The sequence below is a fragment of the Oncorhynchus tshawytscha genome, linkage group LG14 (assembly GCF_018296145.1).
Source record: "Oncorhynchus tshawytscha isolate Ot180627B linkage group LG14, Otsh_v2.0, whole genome shotgun sequence".
NCBI lineage: Eukaryota > Metazoa > Chordata > Actinopteri > Salmoniformes > Salmonidae > Oncorhynchus > Oncorhynchus tshawytscha.
The window spans coordinates 33,523,610-33,547,016 of NC_056442.1; the positions used below are offsets into that span (position 1 = coordinate 33,523,610).

The following is a 23,407-nucleotide window of genomic DNA, read 5'->3' on the forward strand; positions in this document are numbered from 1 at the left end:
TTCAGAGTCAGCATGATTGAGAGTTCATTTCATTACTTTTAAAAATGTAAAAGGTTGCTCTTTCTCTTGCACCAGAGTTTTGGCTGTTCTGAAAAGGTAATAATCCTTAAATACAGATCAAGCCAGATTCTGCTTAGATAGGAACACACAGAACTTGGCCTCATAAAGTTTCAATAATGCTTCAATCTTAAAGAGATACATGTATTACCCCTGGAACAGTTCAGTTTACATTAGCCTACCCGACAATGTCACCTTAACACTTCTCGTTTCAGACCATCTCACCTCCTGGGCCCATCTAAAAAACTATTCTCAGAGTATGAGTGCTGATCTAGGATTTGTTTAGTCTATTAGGTCATAATGAATAAGATTACATGGACAAGGGGGCACAGCACTCCTACTCTGAGATACTTTACAAATGTGGGCCCTTGACTTCAGTTTTCCGTTATTCTGGAAACTCCTACCTGTTTTGAATAATTACGAGCACCCTACTGGCACACACTGGTTAAATCAAAATTGTTTCCATGTTATTTCAATTAAATTACTTTAAACCAACGTGGAATAGACATTGAATTGTTTTCTGTGCCCGGTGGGACAGGTCAAGTTACCTGATCTGTCCGATGTTAATAAATGGGCTCAGGGGTAGCCAGCAGTACTCTTACAAACCTGCTGAATGTTAAACAGGATGTCTGTGTCCTGCACATCCAGATACTGTGAAGTAAATTATATTTTGTAAAAAAAAATTTAAAACTTTCTTCCGAAGGCAAGTTGAGCAAAGACTAATGTAATTTTTGTCTGGCTTGTGCCTAACATAACAAAACCCTTTCCTGTAGCTGAGATAATTGACAGCCAGGTGAGATGATGATTAGGACCTGCCTAGAGAAGGATTGACAGAGCACAGCATGGGGTGAGACCATTATTGAGAGGTTGAACCTTTCTAATTATTCACACAACCTCACATACTTCTTCTTCTTCCTCTTCCACACCAGTCTGTATCCATGCTTATTATTACATTCAGAAAGGTTAAAAACTCTTACTAAGTAAATGCATTTCCTTTTCCACTTGTACGATACGAATCTCTGAAATGCACAAACAATTACCAAAATGCCCCCTTTTTACGTGACTTTGGGAGTTGTGAGATTATTCTTTGTAGCTTTCTGGAACTCAGCAGCAGATTCAAGCTGCTGATTTAATTGTCTCTGGCTGTGATGATTCATCCTATGATTATATCAATTCCAAGCTCAGAACCTCATCAACTAGTTCTTTTCACATCATCTAAATAAGAAATGTCAAATCTAATTAGTAGAATCTATTTAATGTTGTTTATTTACAGTTTTGTTTTTATCGTTGAGGTTTACCGTTTTGTACCCTTGTGTACTAGGCAGTAAGTGAAACTCACTACACATGAGCACAGTTTACATGTGTAGTGAGTTTCACTATCGCACAGATATGTAGACCAACTGTTTTCTGTCAGCCATTGTTGTGAATTGTGTTGCAGCCAAATGTCTATAAAGCTGAGGGATGATACTGGGGAAATGTATCACTTTCCAAATAATTGAGCTATGATTGAACTATGGATGCAAGGACTGACAATCCATTATGGGTTTTAACACATTCTGAAACTATACATTGTTTTTAGATTTGCTGATGTTTTGACACAAACTGTTTTCCCTTGAAATAAGAATCTTGGGCTGTATCTAATCTAAGCCTATAGCTAGGTTTTCTTATTCTGATCCCAGCCATATTCAGACAGTTTAAGATGTGTTGTGCAATGTGTTGTGCATTAGCTAGCACTCTGTCTGAAGCCTAATACATTTTACTCTCATCAATAAATCACTTCCGTTAATCTTTCATTTTCCCTCCATTTGTGCAGGGGCATCTCTTTTTTAAGCAAATCAAATATGATGAATTATACATGGACCACAATAATCTTTCTGAAGAGAGAGAGAGAGAGAGAGGAGAGAGAGAGGGAGACAGACAGACAGACAGACAGACAGACAGACAGACAGACAGACAGACAGACAGACAGACAGACAGACAGACAGACAGACAGACAGGGAGGGAGAGAGGGAGAGAGAGAGGGAGAGAGGGAGACAGAAAGGGAGAGAGAGAGACAGAAAGGGAGAGAGGGAGACAGAAAGGGAGACAGGGAGACAGGGAAACCAAGCGACGGAAATAGTTGTTTTTATATCATCAGTTACACAGTGGACGTTTTAACTGGGTGAGTTAATTATTAACTAATTGCTTCTCTGGGTTATGATTTTTTATAGGACATGAGTCACATTATTTAACAGGCTTCTCTCACAGCACTGATAGTGATGTACTAATGGACAGGAAATTGAATGGCAGTAATGGTATACATATTTCTGACTTCTCATTTCCATGTTATGAGAAGAACTCCACAAGTGCCCCCAGCTATTCTTTGTTAGTCTGCCTGTCTGCCATATTCTCTCTGGTGACAGTTGGACTATAATTTGAAAACCTGAACATCAGTGGCTTAGAGTTTTCTTTTTCCGATATTACATTAATTTATTCCCTATTTCTTCACATGAAGAAGGGTACTAAAGGTAGCCTACAACATTTGGGAAGAAAGACAGACTCATAAAACTATTTGCTCCGGGAAACTTAGACGAAGATAAAGTGACAAAACATGCTCTGATATTGTGCATCAGTAAACACATCCTCTAGATCTCTCAGGCTAGAATGACAACTGAAATGAGACTACTGGTTCAAAAAATACTGTAAAGTATTTATTTTCCTCTTGAAAGTTTCTGTAGAGACTGACTGACTCACTAAATCAAATCAAATTGTTTTTGTCACATACACAGTTTACAGCAGGTATAAAAGGTGCAGTGAAATGCTTACGTGCTAGCTCCTTCAACATTGCAGTACAATAATCGATATCAATAAGTGTTTTGGTCGAGCACTTGAATAAATAGTACAGATGCATTATCTTAATTTGACCATGCTTCTCACAGCAGGAAAATTATCCTGCAGCAACAGGAAATGTGAATTATTATGTGGATTATAATTAATGGACATTTTTTTAAAGGGTTGATCCATTTTTTGTTAGGACAAATCACGTATGATGTTTTTAAAGTGGAAATTACAAACGTAAAAAACCTTGAATGCGCTACAATTTGCATTTCCTGCTATGCAGAAAATTATTTGCGACAACAGTGATCAAATTACAGTGCTAGATAAAGGGGGAGTAATCAGTTTAGTGATGGAGTCCAGGTGTGCCTCATGATGAGGAGCAGGTGTGTGTAACGAGGGTAGCCAGGTGTGCGTAATGATGGGTTGCCAAGAGTGGTGGTTAGTAAACCGGTGATGTCAAGCTCCAGAGCGGGGGAGGAAAGTAGACGTGACAATTGACTGTGAGTGTGTGTGTGTGTGTGTGTGTGTGTGTGTGTGTGTGTGTGTGTGTGTGTGTGTGTGTGTGTGTGTGTGTGTGTGTGTGTGTGTGTGTGTGTGTGTGTGTGTGTGTGCGTGCGCGTGCGTGTGTATGGGTTGGATGTGTGGTGACTCAGTCCAAGTAGTTTGTAAGGTGCAGATAGTCTCTGTGGTACAGATAGTCTCTGAGGTACAGATAGTCTCTGAGGTACAGATAGTCTCTGAGGTACAGATAGTCTCTGTGGTACAGATAGTCTCTGAGGTACAGATAGTCTCTGAGGTACAGATAGTCTCTGAGGTACAGATAGTCTCTGAGGTACAGGTCGGGGAAAGTATACAGCTTGGGTTTTGAAGTTCAAAAAAAGTTTGTTAGCCAACAGTAAACTATGACCCTTTAGGATCCAACACTAGTTAGTTAAGCACAGTAGATGGCTCCCTTTAGGTCAAACACAGTCCGAGCGAAGCACTTAGTATATCAATATCTCAACCTTAGACCATCTCTGACCATACATCTGTGAAATGATGCTGGTGTAAAGAGAGAGTATAAAGGATTCTGGGTATAAAGAGAGAGAGAGTATAAAGGGTGCTGGGTATAAAGAGAGAGAGTATAAATTGTGCTAGTATAAAGAGAGAGAGTATAAAGGATTCTGGGTATAAAGAGAGAGAGTATAAAGGGTGCTGGGTATAAAGAGAGAGAGTATAAAGGGTGCTGGGTATAAAGAGAGAGAGTATAAAGGATGCTGGGTATAAAGAGAGAGAGTATAAAGGATGCTGGGTATAAAGAGAGAGAGAGTATAAAGGATTATGATATAAAGAGAGAGAGTATAAAGGATGCTGGGTATAAAGAGAGAGTATAAAGGGTGCTGGGAATAAAGAGAGAGAGTATAAAGGGTGCTGGGTATAAAGAGAGAGAGTATAAAGGATGCTGGGTATAAAGAGAGAGAGAGTATAAAGGGTGCTGGTATGAAGAGAGAGAGTATAAAGGATTATGGGTATAAAGAGAGAGTATAAAGGATTATGGGTATAAAGAGAGAGAGTATAAAGGATTGTGGGTATAAAGAGAGAGAGTATAAAGGATGCTGGGTATAAAGAGAGAGAGTATAAAGGATTATGATATCAAGAGAGAGAGTATAAAGGATTCTGGGTATAAAGAGAGAGAGTACAAAGGGTGCTGGTATAAAGAGAGAGAGTATAAAGGGTGCTGGTATAAAGAGAGAGAGTATAAAGGATTCTGGATATAAAGAGAGAGAGTATAAAGGGTGCTGGGTATAAAGAGAGAGAGTATAAAGGGTGCTGGTATAAAGAGAGAGAGTATAAAGGATTCTGGGTATAAAGAGAGAGAGTATAAAGGGTGCTGGTATAAAGAGAGAGAGTATAAAGGATTCTGGGTATAAAGAGAGAGAGTATAAAGGGTGCTGGGTATAAAGAGAGAGAATATAAAGGATTCTGGGTATAAAGAGAGAGAATATAAAGGATGCTGGGTATAAAGAGAGAGAGTATAAAGGATTCTGGGTATAAAGAGAGAGAGTATAAAGGGTGCTGGTATAAAGAGAAAGAGTTTAAATGATGCTGGGTATAAAGAGAGAGAGTATAAAGGGTGCTGGGTATAAAGAGAGAGTATAAAGGATTCTGGGTATAAAGAGAGAGAGTATAAAGGATTATGGGTATAAAGAGAGAGAGTATAAAGGGTGCTGGTATAAAGAGAGAGAGTATAAAGGATTCTGGGTATAAAGAGAGAGAGTATAAAGGATTCTGGGTATAAAGAGAGAGAGTATAAAGGGTGCTGGGTATAAAGAGAGAGAGTATAAAGGGTGCTGGTATAAAGAGAGAGAGTATAAAGGATTCTGGGTATAAAGAGAGAGAGTATAAAGGGTGCTGGTATAAAGAGAGAGAGTATAAAGGATTCTGGGTATAAAGAGAGAGAGTATAAAGGGTGCTGGGTATAAAGAGAGAGAATATAAAGGATTCTGGGTATAAAGAGAGAGAATATAAAGGATGCTGGGTATAAAGAGAGAGAGTATAAAGGATTCTGGGTATAAAGAGAGAGAGAGTATAAAGGGTGCTGGTATAAAGAGAGAGAGTATAAAGGATTCTGGGTATAAAGAGAGAGAGTATAAAGGGTGCTGGGTATAAAGAGAGAGTATAAAGGATGCTGGGAATAAAGAGAGAGAGTTTAAATGATGCTGGGTATAAAGAGAAAGAGTTTAAATGATGCTGGGTATAAAGAGAGAGTATAAAGGGTGCTGGTATAAAGAGAGAGTATAAAGGGTGCTGGTATAAAGAGAGAGAGAGTATAAAGGGTGCTGGGTATAAAGAGAGAGAGAGTGGACAGTGCTGATCTACAGTCCAAACTGATCCTACCATATATCAACACTCCTACTCTAAGACTATGGTTGTGTCCCTAAGGGCACCATATTCCCTATAGTGTACTACTTTTGACCAGAGAACAGGGTGCCATTTGGAACAAAACCTATTTGTTAATTCAGTCCCTGATGTCCCCACAGTCCCCCCTCTCTCTAACTCTCTCTCCAGTACTGCCTGACACACTGTAACAGTTAATGACACGGCCGGTGCCGCGCCGGGGATGTTACTGCACTGTGGGGGCGTCCTCCCACATGCTCTGCCTAAGGAGAGAGAAAAAGAGAGGAGAGAAAAATATTAGTAATATTCCTTTGTGTCAAACGACATGTCCCTGCATACCAATGAAGGAAGAGACACAGCGTCACAGCAGACATAGCCAGCTAATCGACTACACACACACACACACACACACACACACACACACACACACACACACACACACACACACACACACACACACACACACACACACACACACACACACACACACACCCCTCATTATCTCCATAGCCATAATCATCCTCCTTTAAATTAGTCTAATCCACTTTCAGTAACGGTGGTGTAATGTGCTCCTCTCATTCCTTGGTTCTAGCTAGTGTTAAAGGTCGGGAGTCTGGATTACAGGCTTCTTATTGCTGTGAAAATGACTCAATTTGTCTTAATCACTTCACACCCTGCTAACTGTCATCATTATGGTTCATCTGAGAAAAGAGGGGCAGACACACACCAACACACATACACATCTGAGACATTACAACAGTCCCTGGTTGTGGCAAAGTGGCAATCTAGATTCCCTCTTGTCATTTTCCCGCACTTTTTTTGGAGCACATTGTACAGATAATAACCTCTGTATGAAGTTAAACAGTTAACTTTCCGAAACACCGACAGCCATAGGGAACGGACTGTAATATTAATTAATGAATATTAGCATGAGGTAGAGAATGTGTGGGAAGTCTTTAGCTACTGCTGATGGAAGAGTCAATTTCACACAGTCAGATGCTGAATAATCATAGTCACTTTGTGTGAGCTCTGCAAGAGGTTGATATGTAGCTGTGTAACTGTGTGTGAAACGGTGAGTCTGATACTCTGAGTGAGTATCATTTAACTAATGATCCTTTGAGACAGACACAAGAAACTCCTCAACATGTGCCATAAAAGATGCATTGTCTTTCAACATTTACCTTCTGATTGCCTCATTAAAGTTTACTTTTTGACTTTAGATGTGACTTAGTTCTGTTAATATTATATATAAAGTTCAATAAAAAACATGAGCTGGCGCACACCCAGAAAAAAATATTTTATAAAGTTAACATGAAAACAGTTTTCTGTGAAGAAAGAGTACAGTCTGAAGAAGTGGAAACATGGTGTGTAGTATTGTACTGTATTTTGTACTGTATTTTGTATGTTCCTTCTCTCATTGCTCAGATCAGAGGTTCCAATGTTTGATAGAACTTCCGCCTCCTGCTGAGAAGCAGTACTATCACATACTCAAAAGCACTCAGCTTGCCCCTCCCGGGTGGCGCAGTGGTTAAGGGCGCTGTACTGCTGTGCCCAGGCTCTGTCATAACCGGCCGCGACCGGGAGGTCTGTGGGGCGACGCACAATTGGCCTAGCGTCGTCCGGGTTAGGGAGGGCTTGGCCGGTAGGATATCCTTGTCTCATCGCGCACCAGCGACTCCTGTGGCAGGCTGGGCGCAGTGCGCGCTAACCAAGGTTGCCAGATGCACGGTGTTTCCTCGACACATTGGTGCGGCTGGCTTCCGGGCTGGATGCACGCTGTGTTAAGAAGCAGTGCGGCTTGGTTGGGTTGTGTATCGGAGGACGCATGACTTTCAACCTTCGTCTCTCCCGAGCCCATATGTTGTAGCGATGAGACAATTGGATACCACGAAATTGGGGAGAAAAAGGGGTAAAAAGGGGTACAAAATAAATGTATTAATTTAAAAAATTAAAAAGCATTCAGCTTGAGATGTAATATTTATTTTTCTTAAACCTTTTCTGACGAGGGGAGAGAAGGAAACCACAGTGTGTTCTGTCTCTCTCTCTCTCTCTCTCTCTCTCGCTCTCATTAAATAAATTACAGCTTAAAATCAATAACATTTTGTTATCGCACAGACTTTTATTTTATTTTATTTAACCTTTAATTAACTTGGCAAGTCAGTTAAGAACAAATTCTTATTTTACAATGACAGGCTACCCCGGCCAAACCCTCCCTAACCTGGACAACGCTGGGCCAATTGTGTGCCGCCCTATGGGACTCCCGATCACGGCCGGTTGTGATACAGCCCAGGCTTGAACTAGGATCTGCAGTGCCTTAGACCTCTGTGCCACTCGGGAGCCCAAAACAAGACTCAGGGTAATCTAATAATCATCCAATCATGCTTAAAATTCTAATCATGCGTCATAAAGATTTATTGGCCCGGCTAATTGAAATTCCTGGATCTCAGTGTTGTTTTGTTAACAAAGCTGCTAATTGATGAGGAAAAAACAGAGTTGACAGGTTGAAGTGGTCATAGAGAGAGGAGAGGAGACTCTACATGACAACAGAGTGATAAATTACATAAATTGCTTTTACGTGTACTGTAAATTAAAGGCTCAAGTAGTGAAGTACTAATAAAATGTTCACTAGTGTTCTTCTGTAATGAATGAAATGGGGTGCCACACTGCACACACTATCCAAGGCAACTGAGAATGAACTCTAGACAGTGCTTTTAGCTAGGAAATAAATTCTACTGTAACTACTGTGGCAATTGTTAATTTTTTTAGTATTTTACGCCCTTTTTCGATCTTGTCTTATCGCTGCAACTCCCCAACGGGCTCAGGAGGCAAAGGTCGAGTCCTCCAAAACATGACCCACCAAACCGTGCTTCTTAACACCTGGTCGCAGCTCACCGACCTGTCAATGGACAAAAAAATGTAACATTAGCTTGTGCTAACAACAACAACGGCGCACAAGAAAATGAATTGTGACAGCTATGTCTCAACCAATCATTAGACTACAGCGGAGGGTGTTGACAGTGTGTGTGTGTGTGTGTGTGTCTGGTGTGTGTCCCTAAAAGTGTTGACAGCACCTAATTGGGCCATTGGCCAGATTCCATACAGGGTGTGAAACAGACATTGGGTCCATGATCCACCAGGGGCACAGAGTGTACGATGACAAGCCGATACAACACTGGACACTATTGACGGTCCAGAATGATCCATAATAGGGCTATTAGGGCAACAACTCCAGAATGTCAGGAAGCCTTGCTGGTCCTAGGGGTGAAGTGAGGTTCCTGTAGGGTTGTAAAGAAAAGCTCATGGGTGTGCATAAGAGCCAAGTTTGAACCCAGTCGGTTACATCACATTACAAAGTGTCCAGATGTATTAATAACCAGGTTGAGCCATCGCAGGCCTCCCCTCTGTGCAGATCTCCCTTTCTCTCTCTCTCTGAATATGTCAAGAAAGTTCATGCCAGCCATGTGATTTCTCTCTAAAATATTATGAATGAGACTCCTCTGATGTTGACCGGACTGCACAAATGGACAAAAAATGTGCTTTTCTTTTGAAATAATTGACATTACTTAGTGACCCCAAACTATTGAATGGTAGTGAATATTGTGTATTTCATTTGTTGTTTAATTTTCTGTTTGGAGCCCAGGACGAGAAGGCGTTGCTTTGGCAGCGGCTAATTGGGAATCCTAATAAAACACTAAAATAATACTACTACTTCCGACGGCCATGTTAACATAATGTATTACTGAGCTGTAAAACAATGTTATTTTTGTAATAGGTGTTGTCATAACCCTTTGGAATATTAGCAGTTTACAGGGTTCCTATATTTGGGTAACCGTGGTGATAATGGCAAACTGATGGTTGGGTAACCGTGGTAATAATGGCAGAGATGGTTGGGTAACCATGGTGATAATGGAACAGTGATGCAGTGTCCCCCTGCTTATTGGGTTCTGGAAATTAGATAAGAAACAGTTTGATCCCTGAGGATTGGGAGCCTTTCTAGTGGCTTGTTAAATGGTAATACTTTACTTAAAGCCTTCAGGTGTAACCCATTATGATGCTGAGTCTTGCCTAGACTTTGTTTTAACATGTAAGACAAACTTATTTAAGATTATATGTAGTTTCCACCAACCTTTGTTGACCGGTTGCATCACCGCCTGCTATGGCAACTGCTCGGCATCTGACCGTAAGGCGTTACAGAGGGTAGTGTGTACAGCTCAGTACATCACAGGGGCCAAGCCTCCTGCCATCCAGGACCTATATAATTGGCAGTGTCAGAGGAAAGCCCATAAAATCATCAAAGACTCCAGTCACCCCAGGTCATAGACTGTTGTCTCTTCTACCCCACGGCAAGCAGTACCGGAGCACCAAGTCTAGGACAAAAAGGCTCCTTATCAGCTTCTACCCCCAAGCCATAAGACTGCTGAACAATTAATCAAATGGCCACCGGACTGTTATATTGAACCCCCCCTACTGCTACTCACTGTTTATAATCTATTCATAGTCACTTCATCCCTACCTACATGTACAAATTACCTCAATTAACCTGTACCCCACACACTGACTCGGTACCAGTACATCCTGTATATAGCCTTGCTATTGTTATTTTATTGTGTTACTTTATACATTTTATTTTTTACTTTAGTTTATTCTGTAAATATTTTCTTAACTCTTCTTGAACCGCATTGTTGGATAAGGGCTTGTAAGTAAGCAAGCATTTTACGGTAAGGTCTACACTTATTGTATTCGGCGCATGTGACAAATACAGTTTGATTTGATTTGACAATACACATTTACGCAGCCGACAGATTCAATGTTTGTTTGTTTTCTCAACTAAACTACTGCCAAACCCCTGTTGGCCTACTTAGGGTCCCAAGCCGTACTACCCTGCTGCCTGTGATGTGAGAATGCACTTTGTTGTGGCAGCCAACTCTCCTCAGGTGCTCATATTTAAGCTGTAACTGCTTTGCATTCTTGTCAGTGTCTGTGTCCCAGCAGAAATATACAGCAGAGAGAGACCATCACCAGGGTAATGCAGGGAGTACCAGAACAGTCACTGTGATACAGCTATTGCTGCTACATGAGAACACAGGGACACAGGGACAAGAAGACAATTAAACACGTAGCCTCGCCAGCACCACTAGCTGCGGAGACTCACTTACAATGACATTATCTCAGACATTCAGTAGGTCACGTCATTGGGTATAGGGCAGAATAAAGAAATAGAAGAACTCAGGGGCTGAGGGATTCAAATGCACAGCTTCCATATCTGTTCTCACTCAAACACCTGCAGTTTGAAGGTTAGAGATAACATTGCAATGGAGGGAAAAGAGGAGACAGGTAGAGAAAACATTTTGACGGAAGAATATGGAAAATATAGTTGTGTTTGGTGAGAAAATGGGAGAATATTCCCTATTATATCCTGGTGCTTCATTGATGCTTCTTCCTGTGCCTTGCATAAGGTAGAAGCAGTACGCGTGGGGGTTCAGGGTGAACTTCACTCTGTCTAGTCTGGCTGTATTGGACCCGTGGTGTTCAGACCAGCAGGAGGAATCAGGTTAATGTGTCACAAATTGCCTTTAAGTGGATTGATGTGCAAAGTGGTCAGACTACATCGACATAGTTAGTCTGCCTCAGACAGTGGATTCAGTCAGAGAGTGCTAATATCTTTTCACCGCTCATAGTGCATATAACCCCATACCCACCCCTCTCTTGCTCTGTCTCTGTCTCTCTTTGTCTCTGCCTCTCTCTATATATATTTTTTTCTTTGTCTTTCTCTCCCTCATCTCCCACTATCTCAATTAGATGCCATTTGATTTAGTATGGATGCTACAGCAGACATGGATTGTCATTAGCACACCATGGTCGACTGTCTGACTTCTGTGACTCATTGAAATGGGTTCAGTATTTAGCCCGTCATATACATCCTACAGAGCCTGTCTTTAAGGAATTTACTCAGGGTCCAGTCTCCTTCCATCCCCTCTGCTTCTTCCTTCCTCGTAACCACTCACTCTCAAAGGTCACTCACTCTGCCAGGAAGCATATAAATACACAGAGAGAGAGAGAGAGAGAGAGAGAGAAAGAGAGAGAAAGAGAGAGAGAGAGAGAGAGAGAGACTGGTGCTGCTCATGAATGGTAATATGGACTTACAATACAACTCGTGTTGTCCAAATGCAGTATCTTGGACCAGGTGGATTGGAACACTGCCCATGTTGTGTGAATATACCTGATCGGTAATGTGAAACAAAGTATTTGAAATTATCAAGCTCTTTCTGTCAAGTGGTTTAAAGGTTGGGGAGCTCCACTTTCCTTATAAAGGTGTCTTTGTCCTACTCCTCTTTCTGTTGCATGCTCCTCATACTAATATATTACCAATACTTCAGCAATGTCATCGGTTCACTTTATATACAGTGCTAACACACACTTAGAAATGCAAGCCCAATACATTGAATCAGTCTCAGATTGAATGATTACATTATAAGTTGTATGATTCAAGTGTGGATATTGGGACAGAGGCTACAGTATACTGCATCATTGTCAACTTGATAATTTATTCTACCTTATTTGCATATTTCCCAGAGTGCCTTGTCTTTCGTGGGAATTATAGTTACCGTAGTTACCACCCATTACTATTTGTTAGCGAGAAAGCCATGGTTGTTGTATTCAATGGTTTTCAGTACTGTAGCCTTCACCAAGTGAGTGTCTAAGTGAATATATTATCTTTAAAATGAAACTCTTTATGACAATACATTACATATACCATAAGGCCTTTCTTTGAGGGCCTAGTTACACCCTAACACAGTGATCTGAAACTCCTGGTTTACAGGCCACATCAAGCCTGCAAGTCACATTATGCTGACTTGCAAAGTGATGTGTCATTCCAATTGAAATCCAGACAGAGTGAGGATATTCAACAATTGACCCTTCGCTAAGCCCTGCCCCTCTTGGTTACTGTTGGACAACATTTTCCCAGGAAGCCTAATTGCCCCTTCTAACCACTGGTGAAATGATCTCAAACTCTGTTTTTAATATGAAATTAGATTAAACAAAGACGACCCCTTGCTAATCAGGAAACGCTCAGGTACAGTATGTTGTGGTGGACTGTCATTACAATTGCTTCACAGGAATCTGGTAAAATTGTATTTGTAGTGTGGTTAGCCACTGAATGGCTATGAATGCACTGTGCATGCAGTCAAAGCTACTAACCAAAGTTACTAAGCACCAAGTGCTCTCGAATTGTTTGCTGATTTTATTATATTCCTAATATATCCAATACATTTAAAGAAAACAAGTTATATTAAGTGGCTAGCTAACAATTTTTCCTACTGTCCTCACTGGCTTTCATATGTTTCAAACATGAGCTTGTCTGAGGTGTCGGACTTGTCGACAGTTGCTATCCATTGGAACACTACGATTGGTTTCCCAAAATTCTGCGACGGCATCCTGCATTCAGAATTGCCAGGGAAGGGAAGACTGATTATTGAGACTACCTAAATCATATCAACTGGAACAGCCATCTCAGCAACGGGTGCAGTAAGTCCAACTACTAACAGATTGGATTAGTTTAGAAAAATGTATGTTATTTATGTTTGTGTAGCATAAGGTTAATCAACCGATCAAAGTACATGCAAAAACACAGGTATTGAAAGAAACAATTCTGAAAAATCAAGCAAACTAGCACATTAGCTCAAATTCCTGTCCTTTTGAAGTCCACTCACAGAATAACGCTGATTAAGCAATTGGTTAAGATGGATTTTTTTTAAATGATTTTTTTTACAGTGTACAACTTTCATAAAATATAATGTTTTTGTCATGCTACTGTATATGAGTCTCGTAAAAATAGTTGAAAGCACTAAAGTGTAATCTCGAGTCTATACGTTCATTCTCACCTGCCCTGGCTGGTGTGTGGCACCCCATTTCATTCATTACAGAAGAACACTATTGAAAATGTCATTAGTAGACTGAGAGAGAGAGAGAGGGAGAGAGAGAGGGGGAGAGAGAGAGAGAGAGAGAGAGAGAGAGAGAGAGAGAGAGAGAGAGAGATTAGGCAGAACATTCATAGAAACATTATCATCTTGGAGAATTGTTCATTGTTGTTAAAGTGGTAGTCCTTTCCTGCAGTCATTGGACAAAATCGCCCACTAATGGCCTCATGGGTGGAATGTCATTAATATTTTTTATAATTTCATAATTATCAACATTATGAAGAAAATAATTATTGATACACACAAAACATTAAAAAAGAGCAGCATTGCAGTTCTTGACACAGACCAGTGCGCCTGACACCTACTATTATATACCCCGTTCAAAGGCACATAAATAATTTGTCTTGCCTATTCACCCTCTGAATGGCACACATACACAATCCATGTCTCAATTGTCTCAAGGCTTGAAAATCCTTCTTTAGCCTGTCTCCCCTTCATCTACACTAATTGATTATGATTTTACAAGTGACATCAATAAGGGATCATAGCTTCCACCTGGATTCACCTGGTCAGTCTTTGTCATGGGAAGATCAGGTGTTTTATAAAGTGTAATATTGGTATGCAAACTCAAAATGTAATACAGTTGAAGTCGGAAGTTTACATACACCTTCGCCAAATACATTAAAATTAAAAGTTTTTCACAATTCCTGACATTTAATCCTAGTAAAAATTCCCTGTTTTAGGACAGTTAGGAGCACCACTTTATTTTAAGAATGTGAAATGTCAGAATAATAGAGCATGATTTATTTCAGCTTTTATTTCTTTCATCACATTCCAAGTGGGTCAGAAGTTTACATAAACTCAATTCGTATTTGGTAGCATTGCCTTTAAATTGTTCAAACATTTCAGGTAGCCTTCCACAAGTTTCCCACAATAAGTTGGGTGAATTTTGGCCCATTCCTCCTGGTAGAGCTGGTGTAACTGAGTGAGTTTTATAGGCCTGCCTTGCTCACACACGCTTTTTCAGTTCTGCCAAACATTTTCTATGGGATTGAGGTCAGGGCTTTGTGATGGCCACTCCAATACCTTGACTTTGTTGCCCTTAAGCTATTTTGCCACATCTTTGGAAGTATGCTTGGGGTTATTGTCCATTTGGAAGACCCATTTGCAACCAAGCTTTAACTTCCTGACTGATGTTTTGAGATGTTGCTTCAATATATCCACATCATTTTCCTGCCTCATGATACTATCTATTTTGTGAAGTGCACCAGTACCTCCTGCAGCAAAGCACCCCCACAACATGATGCTGCCACCCCCGTGCTTCACGGTTGGGATGGTGTTCTTCAGCTTGCAAGCCTCCCTCTTTTTCCTCCAAACATAACGATGGTCATTATGGCCAAACAGTTATATTTTTGTTTCATCAGACCAGAGGACATTTCTCCAAAAAGTACGATCTTTGTCCCCACGTGCAGTTGCAAACCGTAGTCTGGATTTTTTATGGCGGTTTTGGAGCAGTGGCTTCTTCCTTGCTGAGCGGCCTTTCAGGTTATGTCGATATAGGACTCGTTTTACTGTGGATATGGATACTTTTGTACCTGTTTCCTCCGGCATCTTCACAAGGTCCTTTGCTGTTGTTCTGGGATTGATTTGCACTTTTCGCACCAACGTATGTTCATCTCTAGGAGAAAGAACGAGTCTCGTTTCTGAGCACTATGGTGGCTGTGTGGTCCCATGGTGTTTATACTTGTGTACTATTGTTTGTACAGATGAATGTGGTACCTTCAGGCGTTTGGAAATTGCTCCCAAGAATGAACTAGACTTGTGGAGGTCTACAATTTTTTTTCTGAGGTTTTGGCTGATTTCTTTTGATTTTTCTATGATGTCAAGAAAAAGGCACTGAGTTTGAAGGTAGGCCTTGAAATACATCCACAGGTACACCTCCAATTGACTCAATGATGTCAATTAGCCTATCAGAAGCTTCTAAAGCCATGACATAATTTTCTGGAATTTTCCAAGCTGTTTAAAGGCACAGTCAACTTAGTGTATGTAAACTTCTGACCCACTGGAATTGTGATACAGTGAATTATAAGTGAAATAGTCTGTTAACAATTGTTGGAAAAATGACTTGTATCATGGACAAAGTAGATGTCCTAACCGACTTGCCAAAACTATAGTTTGTTAACAAGAAATTTGTGGAGTGGTTGAAAAACAAGTTTTACTGATCCCACCTAATTGTATGTAAACTTCCAACTTCAACTGTTGGTGGTTCCAGCGTGGGAATGAAAGCAGTGTAGACACACGATTCCTTGGAGAGAATAACAAGGTGGTCCTGCTTGAATTCACCCTCTTAGACACAGCTACTCATCCATAGCATAGATTGCTAAAAGGTTCCTTTGTCTTCTTCAACAACCTCGTGTTGCGTTTTGGGGTTGCTGACTACTCAGACCTTGATGTTAATTCTCGGTTCAGAAATGGGCATTTCTGCCTTTAGGGCAAGTTCTCTGGGCGTAACTAGTTACAAGGCAAGGTCTGGATTTTACTCAGATCCAATTTAGACAACTAACTTCACATTTCATCTTTACAAAAACCTTAGCTTTGATCTGGACGTTTTCCACACAACGTACAGTACAGTATGCAAAAAACAGGTACATATTATGAAAACTCTTCAAGTTACAATGTTTTTGTTATAACGTCGCCATTTAACTTTCAATAACATAAAACAAATGAAATTAATTTTCATATTCCATCTATCGTCATTACTACCATTTTGGCTGACAAAACACATTTTCCCAAAGTCCATTTATTGCATTTTACTGTTCTGAGGTAGGATCTCCATAGGCCCATCATACATTCCATTCCTCCACAGTGAGAGGAATTACAATGGGCGTGAGGTGTCATAAAAAAAACACCGCCAGAGGGATCTCTCTCCCTCAGGCGGGTGTGAGAGATGTCTCTTGTAGGGGTGTGGTCCACAGTAATCTGACCCTGACAGGCCAGTCATGACAAGGGTTTACTAACACCTGAGTTCTATTAGCCATGTTAACGATGACGTTACTTTAGCTAATATAGTGACAACGATATAGGCCGTGTGTAGCGGTCAGAGATTATGATATGGTTTGGCTTGGAAAGATTTTTCGCCTGGTCACAGACAGAAGATGTATTGTGCATTGAAGTCCACAAGCGAAGAGAAATGGTGAGAGGATGAATGAGTGTAGATGTGAGAAAGAATACAACGTGCTTGCTATGAAAGTGAACTGTGTTTACGTGTGATCAGGGGTGTGTTCATTCCGCCGATTCTGTTGAAAAATGTTTCTTAAACCTGAAGCAAACAGAACGAAACGGGGATTAACAACTGTTGGACTAATGATTTTACCCTAGATCAGCTAGATGCAGGCAAGAATGTGCAAGGCGGTATTGACTGTGTCACTGTCTGTCCATATGTCACTGTCTTTCGCCTCAAATTTTTCTATCGGCCTGTGTGCACTTACGTTGTAAACTTTTATTCATAGTCTAGGTTGTAGCAACCTCATGATGGGTATAGGGGAAATTAGAGTATCATATAGTAGCCTAAACCTATCGATGTTACATTGAACTGGGGAAATGGAATATGAATGACAGTCATCCAATATGCTGTAATAGAAATAAGGCCATGATCATTAAAAAAATAATCATCCTCCATCATCTTAAACGGCACTGTATGAAAATAGTTACAGAAATAGTTGCATGATTTGCATCCATCAGACAAAAGGTATCTCTGTAGAGTAATCAATACTATTTTATACCTTTTGTAAAAATTGAAAATAATAATAACAAATGTACAATTGATTTGGGAACCTACATTCCAGTCCCCCAGTGTCTATGTAGCAAAGGAAAGTTTGTAGCAAAGGAAAGTTTCCTTTCCCTCTCTACCTCACTACTCTTTTCCTCCCCTTTCCTCCCCTTCCCTCCCCCCTACAGTTTGACATGCAGCGCATCACCCTTGAGGAGCTGAAACACATCCTGTTCCATGCCTTCAGAGACCATCTGACCATGAAGGACATCGAGAACATCATCATCAACGAGGAGGAGAGCCTCAACGAGAACTCGGGACACTGTCAGGCAGACTTTGAAGGAAGTGAGTAGAGTAGATTCTGTAGTCTATGGAGAAAGAAAGAAAGAAAGAAAGAAAGAAAGAAAGAAGGAGGGTGGTGTGTATGTGAGAGAGAGAGAGAGAGAGAGAGAGAGGCTAGCTGTCATTGGCGGAGCAGAGCGTGCTGCACGCCCATCCTCCTGTCAGGACGGATCTGACTCCAGCTATCAGGATCCATTACTGTCATAGACTCCACCTGCTGATTTATTGATTGAAGGTGTTTATGGTGTAGGAAGTCATGTGGTCCCCTGGGCTATGACTAGCAGTGATTAAATATGCATAGCCTGGCTCTGCAAAAATGTGTATTTTAAGAAGTTTTGAATACCGCAACAGCAGAGAAGGGTGTTTAGGTTGAACGACCTTATTATGTCTGTAGTGAAGATAATACAAAAGTTGAATGTCAGGAGCAGGAGACCAGAGTTCAGATGAATAGTAACAAAACAAACATTTAAGCATTTCCCCTGAGTATAACTACTCACACCTTCCCCAGTAAGATGTTGGTTCTATAGCCTTTCAGGTTAGAGCCACTCAGAGGTCATTCTCTTCTTAATCTTCTTCTGTGGCAGTCTGATACACAATGTTCCTTGTGAAACTGGAAAGGCTGTGTGATGCTGCAGAAACAAAATGGCCTCTCATGCTGTAGGAGTGGCAACAGATAGTAGGGCTGGATATGGTTTGTAAGGAGCTTTATTAGGTGCAAATCTATACATTTTAGCTCATTTAGATTACACAAGTTTACTTTTGTGTCAGTAGTGATGATTTCAGTGCTTTATGACATCAGAGTTATAAATAGCTTGTGAGAGTGAGAGAGTGAGATGTAAAGCGAGATGGGGGCAGGCTACACAGGACTCTGTACCTGCAGGTCATTGGCCCAGCCCACCTAATTACCACGGTTACCACGGCCCCATAACCCAGTCCGCTGTTTCCAGGTCACTGATTGCCGGTGGGTGACTGAACCGGATAATGGTATCACGGCCTAAAGTTGGCATGGCTTTCAAGTGTGTGTGCGTGCATATCTGTCCATATGTACTATACATTTGTGTCAGTTCTATTTACATCTCGGGTCCCACTGCGCTGCAGATACAAACACAAACACATCATGTGACAGAGAGCAGAGCCTCAGCTGCTGCATAGGATTAATCTCACCTCTGCATTCTTTCTGCCAGTCACACTCTCCCTACCACTCACTCCCTCCTTTCCTTTCTTCCATCCCTCCCTCATTCATTTTCCAACACAAATAACTAATTTCTCCAACCTAAGTCAGGTCCCACCTAAATCAGGTGATTCAGAAGAGAGCCTGGTGCTTTTTGTTTAATAGTAATTTCTCCCCATCAACACCGCTGAAAATGACTTGGTATTAGGCTTTCTCTTTTTTCTTTTCTTACAACAGAGAACGGCGAATGGCAAGAATGTGATGTGCCAGCTTGAAATGGATTTTGGTAATAAACCTCTATGCACCTTTATCTTTCTTTCTCCCTTCCCCCTTTTCTCTCTTCTATTAGTCCATTCTAAAAATAAGAACCGGCAGACGTGTGTGAGGAAGAGTCTGATCTGCGCCTTTGCCATGGCCTTCATCATCAGCGTCATGCTCATCGCGGCCAATCAGATGCTGCGGAACGGCCTGGAGTAGCCACACCCAGCCACGCCCACTGTGAGCGGGAAAAACTAACCTGCATGTGCATGATGAAAGTGGGTGAGGTCATTTCCTGTTTCTTTAGAAAGAAAAAAAAAACGACTTCAAAATGCCTCACTGATGGTGACAAAAAAAACAGAAAACACTGAATGATAAACCATCAGATTTTTCTGAGTGGATGACAGTCTGACGTCCACCGACACTGAGAAGCCAGCATGAGGAGTCCAGCGAGACCCCTCATAACCCCATTACTCTGGCAGGGACATTCAAGGGCTGACTTTCGCTTACTCTGCTGTCTCTGTTCCCTAATGCAATAAAGACACAAGTACAGGAGTTCAGTACTCTTCCTCTCTTCCCTACCCAAGAGTCTTCATATGAAGGTACCTTGGAATTCAATTTGAACTTCTTGCCTCAGAAGGCAGAATCATGGTGGATTGAGACATGCCCTTAGTGTATTTGTACAAGGCAGCATCCTTGTGGATTGAGACATACCCTCAATTGGATCTGTGTGAGAGAGAATGGAGCTGTGCCTCCTGCAGTGCAGAGAGCCTGATTAGTTACAGGGCACACCGCTGCAGTCTGGCTACGCACATACACTCTTACGCACGCATCTACGCATGTACTTCCACACACACAAACACACACACACACACAATAATTGGCCTGTTATTCTAGTTTCCTGAGGGCGGGTGGAAGCCAGCTCACCGCTGGAGCATACAGTAAAGCTCTGGATGCGACAGGCATGATGGTGCCGTCTGCTGTAAGGCTGTTGTTTAAGCTCTTCTAGAAGCTTTCATCCAGAGTTCCGGAGTGAAATCAGTGGGTATTCCTGTGCCCAAATTCCTCACTGTTACTGTATCTGTGTACATTCCCAGTGCTAAACAGAACAGTGTTTGAAAGACCATAGCTGTGAAAAGTCTGGGCTGTACTGTACCTATGATCTAATTCCTCTTGCGGTAGGTATGCCTGAACTCCTGTATTGTATTGACTCTCATGGTAATATATAAACCACCTACAGTTTTGCTGAAGACTGCTTGTAATAGCTACAGTACTGCATGTGATCAAGTCTACGTCGATATGTAAATATGTATGTAACCCATGTTGTTGTTGTCTACGTGTATAGGGTGACAGTGTTCTACTCTGTATGTGCATGATTGTTGGTACACTCTACTCCTGCAGATTTAGAGGTGGAGGGAAGGAGAGAGCACTGTGAAACCAGAGGCTGCTGCCTTCCAAATCACAATACACAGGCAGGCAGGCAGGCAGATAGACAGACAGACACAAAGCTCTCTATGTTCCCCTCACCCTCTGGCCAAAGCCATAGAACTCAATAGAGATGTACTGACTGAAGAACACTAAATGGTTGTTGTTGTTTTCTGTTACAAATGTGTATTTTCAGTAGGAACAGTCCATCCTTTGTGCATGTTGTTGGGTTCCTTCACCCACCCTTTTGCGCTGTACAATCATTTCCACCTATCCCCATGAGCAGAACGGAGAGTAGAATCACAGACTGGTGTAAGAGCCCCATCTAGAGGTTGGCTCAAAAATTCAGATATTTTTTGTAACACAGTGTGCTCCCCTAGCTCTGGTCCAAATGCAGCCTGCAAACATTGGTAAAAACAGTGTGCAGGTGAGGTTGGAAGGCCAAAAGGGCTTATATGAAAACCACACCACAAATATAAGTACAAAAATATAAGTTTGTTCAATCAGTTAAACAAAGCATATTCATTATGACTGTACATGATCAACTCAGTATACAAGAAAATCCATGTTTGATTGTGTGTGTGTGTGTGTGTGTGTGTGTGTGTGTGTGTGTGTGTGTGTGTGTGTGTGAGAGAGAGAGAGAAAGAAAGAGAGTGAGTGAGGCTACTTAGAGGGGATTATTGGATAGTTTGGTTCATCAGGCTGACCCCCAGTCTTCGCTTGAAGTTGATGAGGTTTTGGCAATGTGAAGATAAGAATTCCAGAGTATAGTACATCTGTATCTGATAGAGAATTTACTATGTGGGGAGGGTGGATTATTATTATTGTAGTGGCTTGTGTTAAATAGATGGATTTCAGAATTACCTGGAAGAATCCATTGAAGGGTTTAGGTAAACTTTCTGGGAGGTATGAGTATTTGAAGATGAAAGTGCATAATTGGCGTACATTAATGTCGTAAATAGACAAGATATTGAGTTTCTTAAACAAAGGTGCAGATGGAGTCAGATAATTAGAGGATGTGGCTAGTCTTGCAAAATCTATTTGTATGATGAGTCATTTGTGTAGGTAGGAGGCATCAGGTGCATTCGGAAAGTATTCAGACCCTTTGACTTTTTTCACATTTTGTTACGTTACAGACTTATTCTAAAATTGATTAAATTGTTTTGTTTTTTCCTCATCAATATACACACGACCCCATAATGACAAAGCAAAAACATGTATTTTTTATTTTTGAAAATGTATTAAAAACATTTACATAAGTATTCAGACCCTTTACTTAGTACTTTGTTGAAGCACCTTTAGCAGCGATTACAGCCTCGAGTAGTCTTGGGTTTGACGCTAAATGCTTGGCACACCTGTATTTGGAGAGTTTCTCCCATTCTTCTCTGCAGGCCCTCTCTGTCAGGTTGGATGGGGAGCATCGCTGCACAGCTATTTTCAGGTCTCTCCAGAGATGTTCGATCGGGTTCCAGTCCGGGCTCTGGCTGGGCCACTCAAGGACATTCAATGACTCGTCCCCAAGCCACTCCTGCGTTGTCTTGGCTGTGTTTTAGGGTCATTGTCCTGTTGGAAGGTGAACCTTCACCCCAGTCTGAGGTCCTGAGGACACTGGAGCAGGTTTTCTTCAAGGATCTCTCTGCGCATTGCTCGATTCATCTTTCCCTTGATCCTGACTAGTCTCCCAGTCCCTGCCGCTGAAAAACATCCCCACAGCATGATGCTGCCACCACCATGCTTCACTGTAGGGATGGTACCAGGTTACCCCCAGACGTGACACTTGGCATTCAGGCCAAATAGTTCAATTTTGATTACATCAGACCAGAGAAATCTTGTTTCTCATTGTCTGAGAGTCCTTTAGGTGCCTTTTGGCAAACTCTAAGCTGGAACTCTGGAGCTCTGTCAGAGAGACCATCAGGTTCTTGGTCACCTTCCTGACCAATGCCCTTCTCCCCTGATTGCTCCTTTTGGCCTAGTGGCCAGCTCTAGGAAGAGTCTAGGTGGTTCGAAACTTCTTCCATTTAAGAATGATGGAGGCCACTGTGTTCTTGGGACCATTAATGCTACAGAAATGTTGTGACACTGTTACAGGAATTAAATTCCTCTGTTTTAATATCCAATTAAAATTAATCACTCTGTCAATTCATAAGAGGTTGTAAGACCCTTATTGGTATTAAATGGACAGAGACCAGCCTTTGAAATCAACCAGCTGCGTTTATTCTCGTGAGTACTGCCCATTACACATTTTACCACAGGTTATAAACTGAAAATGACGTCATTAGTTTCAGTACTAGCCCATGTCATCTCCGCTGTAGTACAATGGCTGTATGGTTCTCACATGTCTCTCCCTATTTAAGATAATATATGACCGCGCCAAGGTCATGCTTGTGTAGATAAGCCTTCTAGCCAGACTGGCTATAAGTTCATTCATTTCTACCATGGCACAGACAGTCATTGTTCTAATTCTTGATTATATTTACACACATTATATTCAGTACTAGGATTAAAAAGAAAATTCATACATATACAGTAACATAATAGTATTCTGATTAGTACATATACAGTAACATAATAGTATTCTGATTAGTACATATACAGTAACATAATAGTATTCTGATTAGTCAGTCCTGATTGAAATGTATACATAATTAGTCATCATTGATAAAAATTCCCTTAACAGACACCCTTCCCCAGATCTGTGCTTCGACACAATCCTGTCTTGGCGCTCAACAGATAATTGCTTTTAGCTCATTGCTTGGTTTTTGCTCTGACATG

The 23,407-nt window shown here is 41.2% G+C and overlaps 1 protein-coding gene across 2 annotated transcripts in view; it reads left to right on the forward strand.

The window, feature by feature from the left end:
* The window catches only part of LOC112267064 (calcium-binding protein 8), a 65,179-nt gene extending 43,394 nt beyond the window's left edge, over positions 1–21,785 (forward strand). For both annotated transcript variants that reach the window (XM_024445116.2, XM_024445115.2), the window contains exons 5-6: positions 17,628–17,784; positions 19,302–21,785. In XM_024445116.2, the coding sequence (XP_024300884.1) occupies positions 17,628–17,784; positions 19,302–19,429 (285 nt within the window). In that variant the 3' untranslated portion in view covers positions 19,430–21,785. The remainder of the gene's footprint in view (positions 1–17,627; positions 17,785–19,301) is intronic.
* The last annotated feature ends 1,622 nt before the right edge of the window (positions 21,786–23,407 follow it).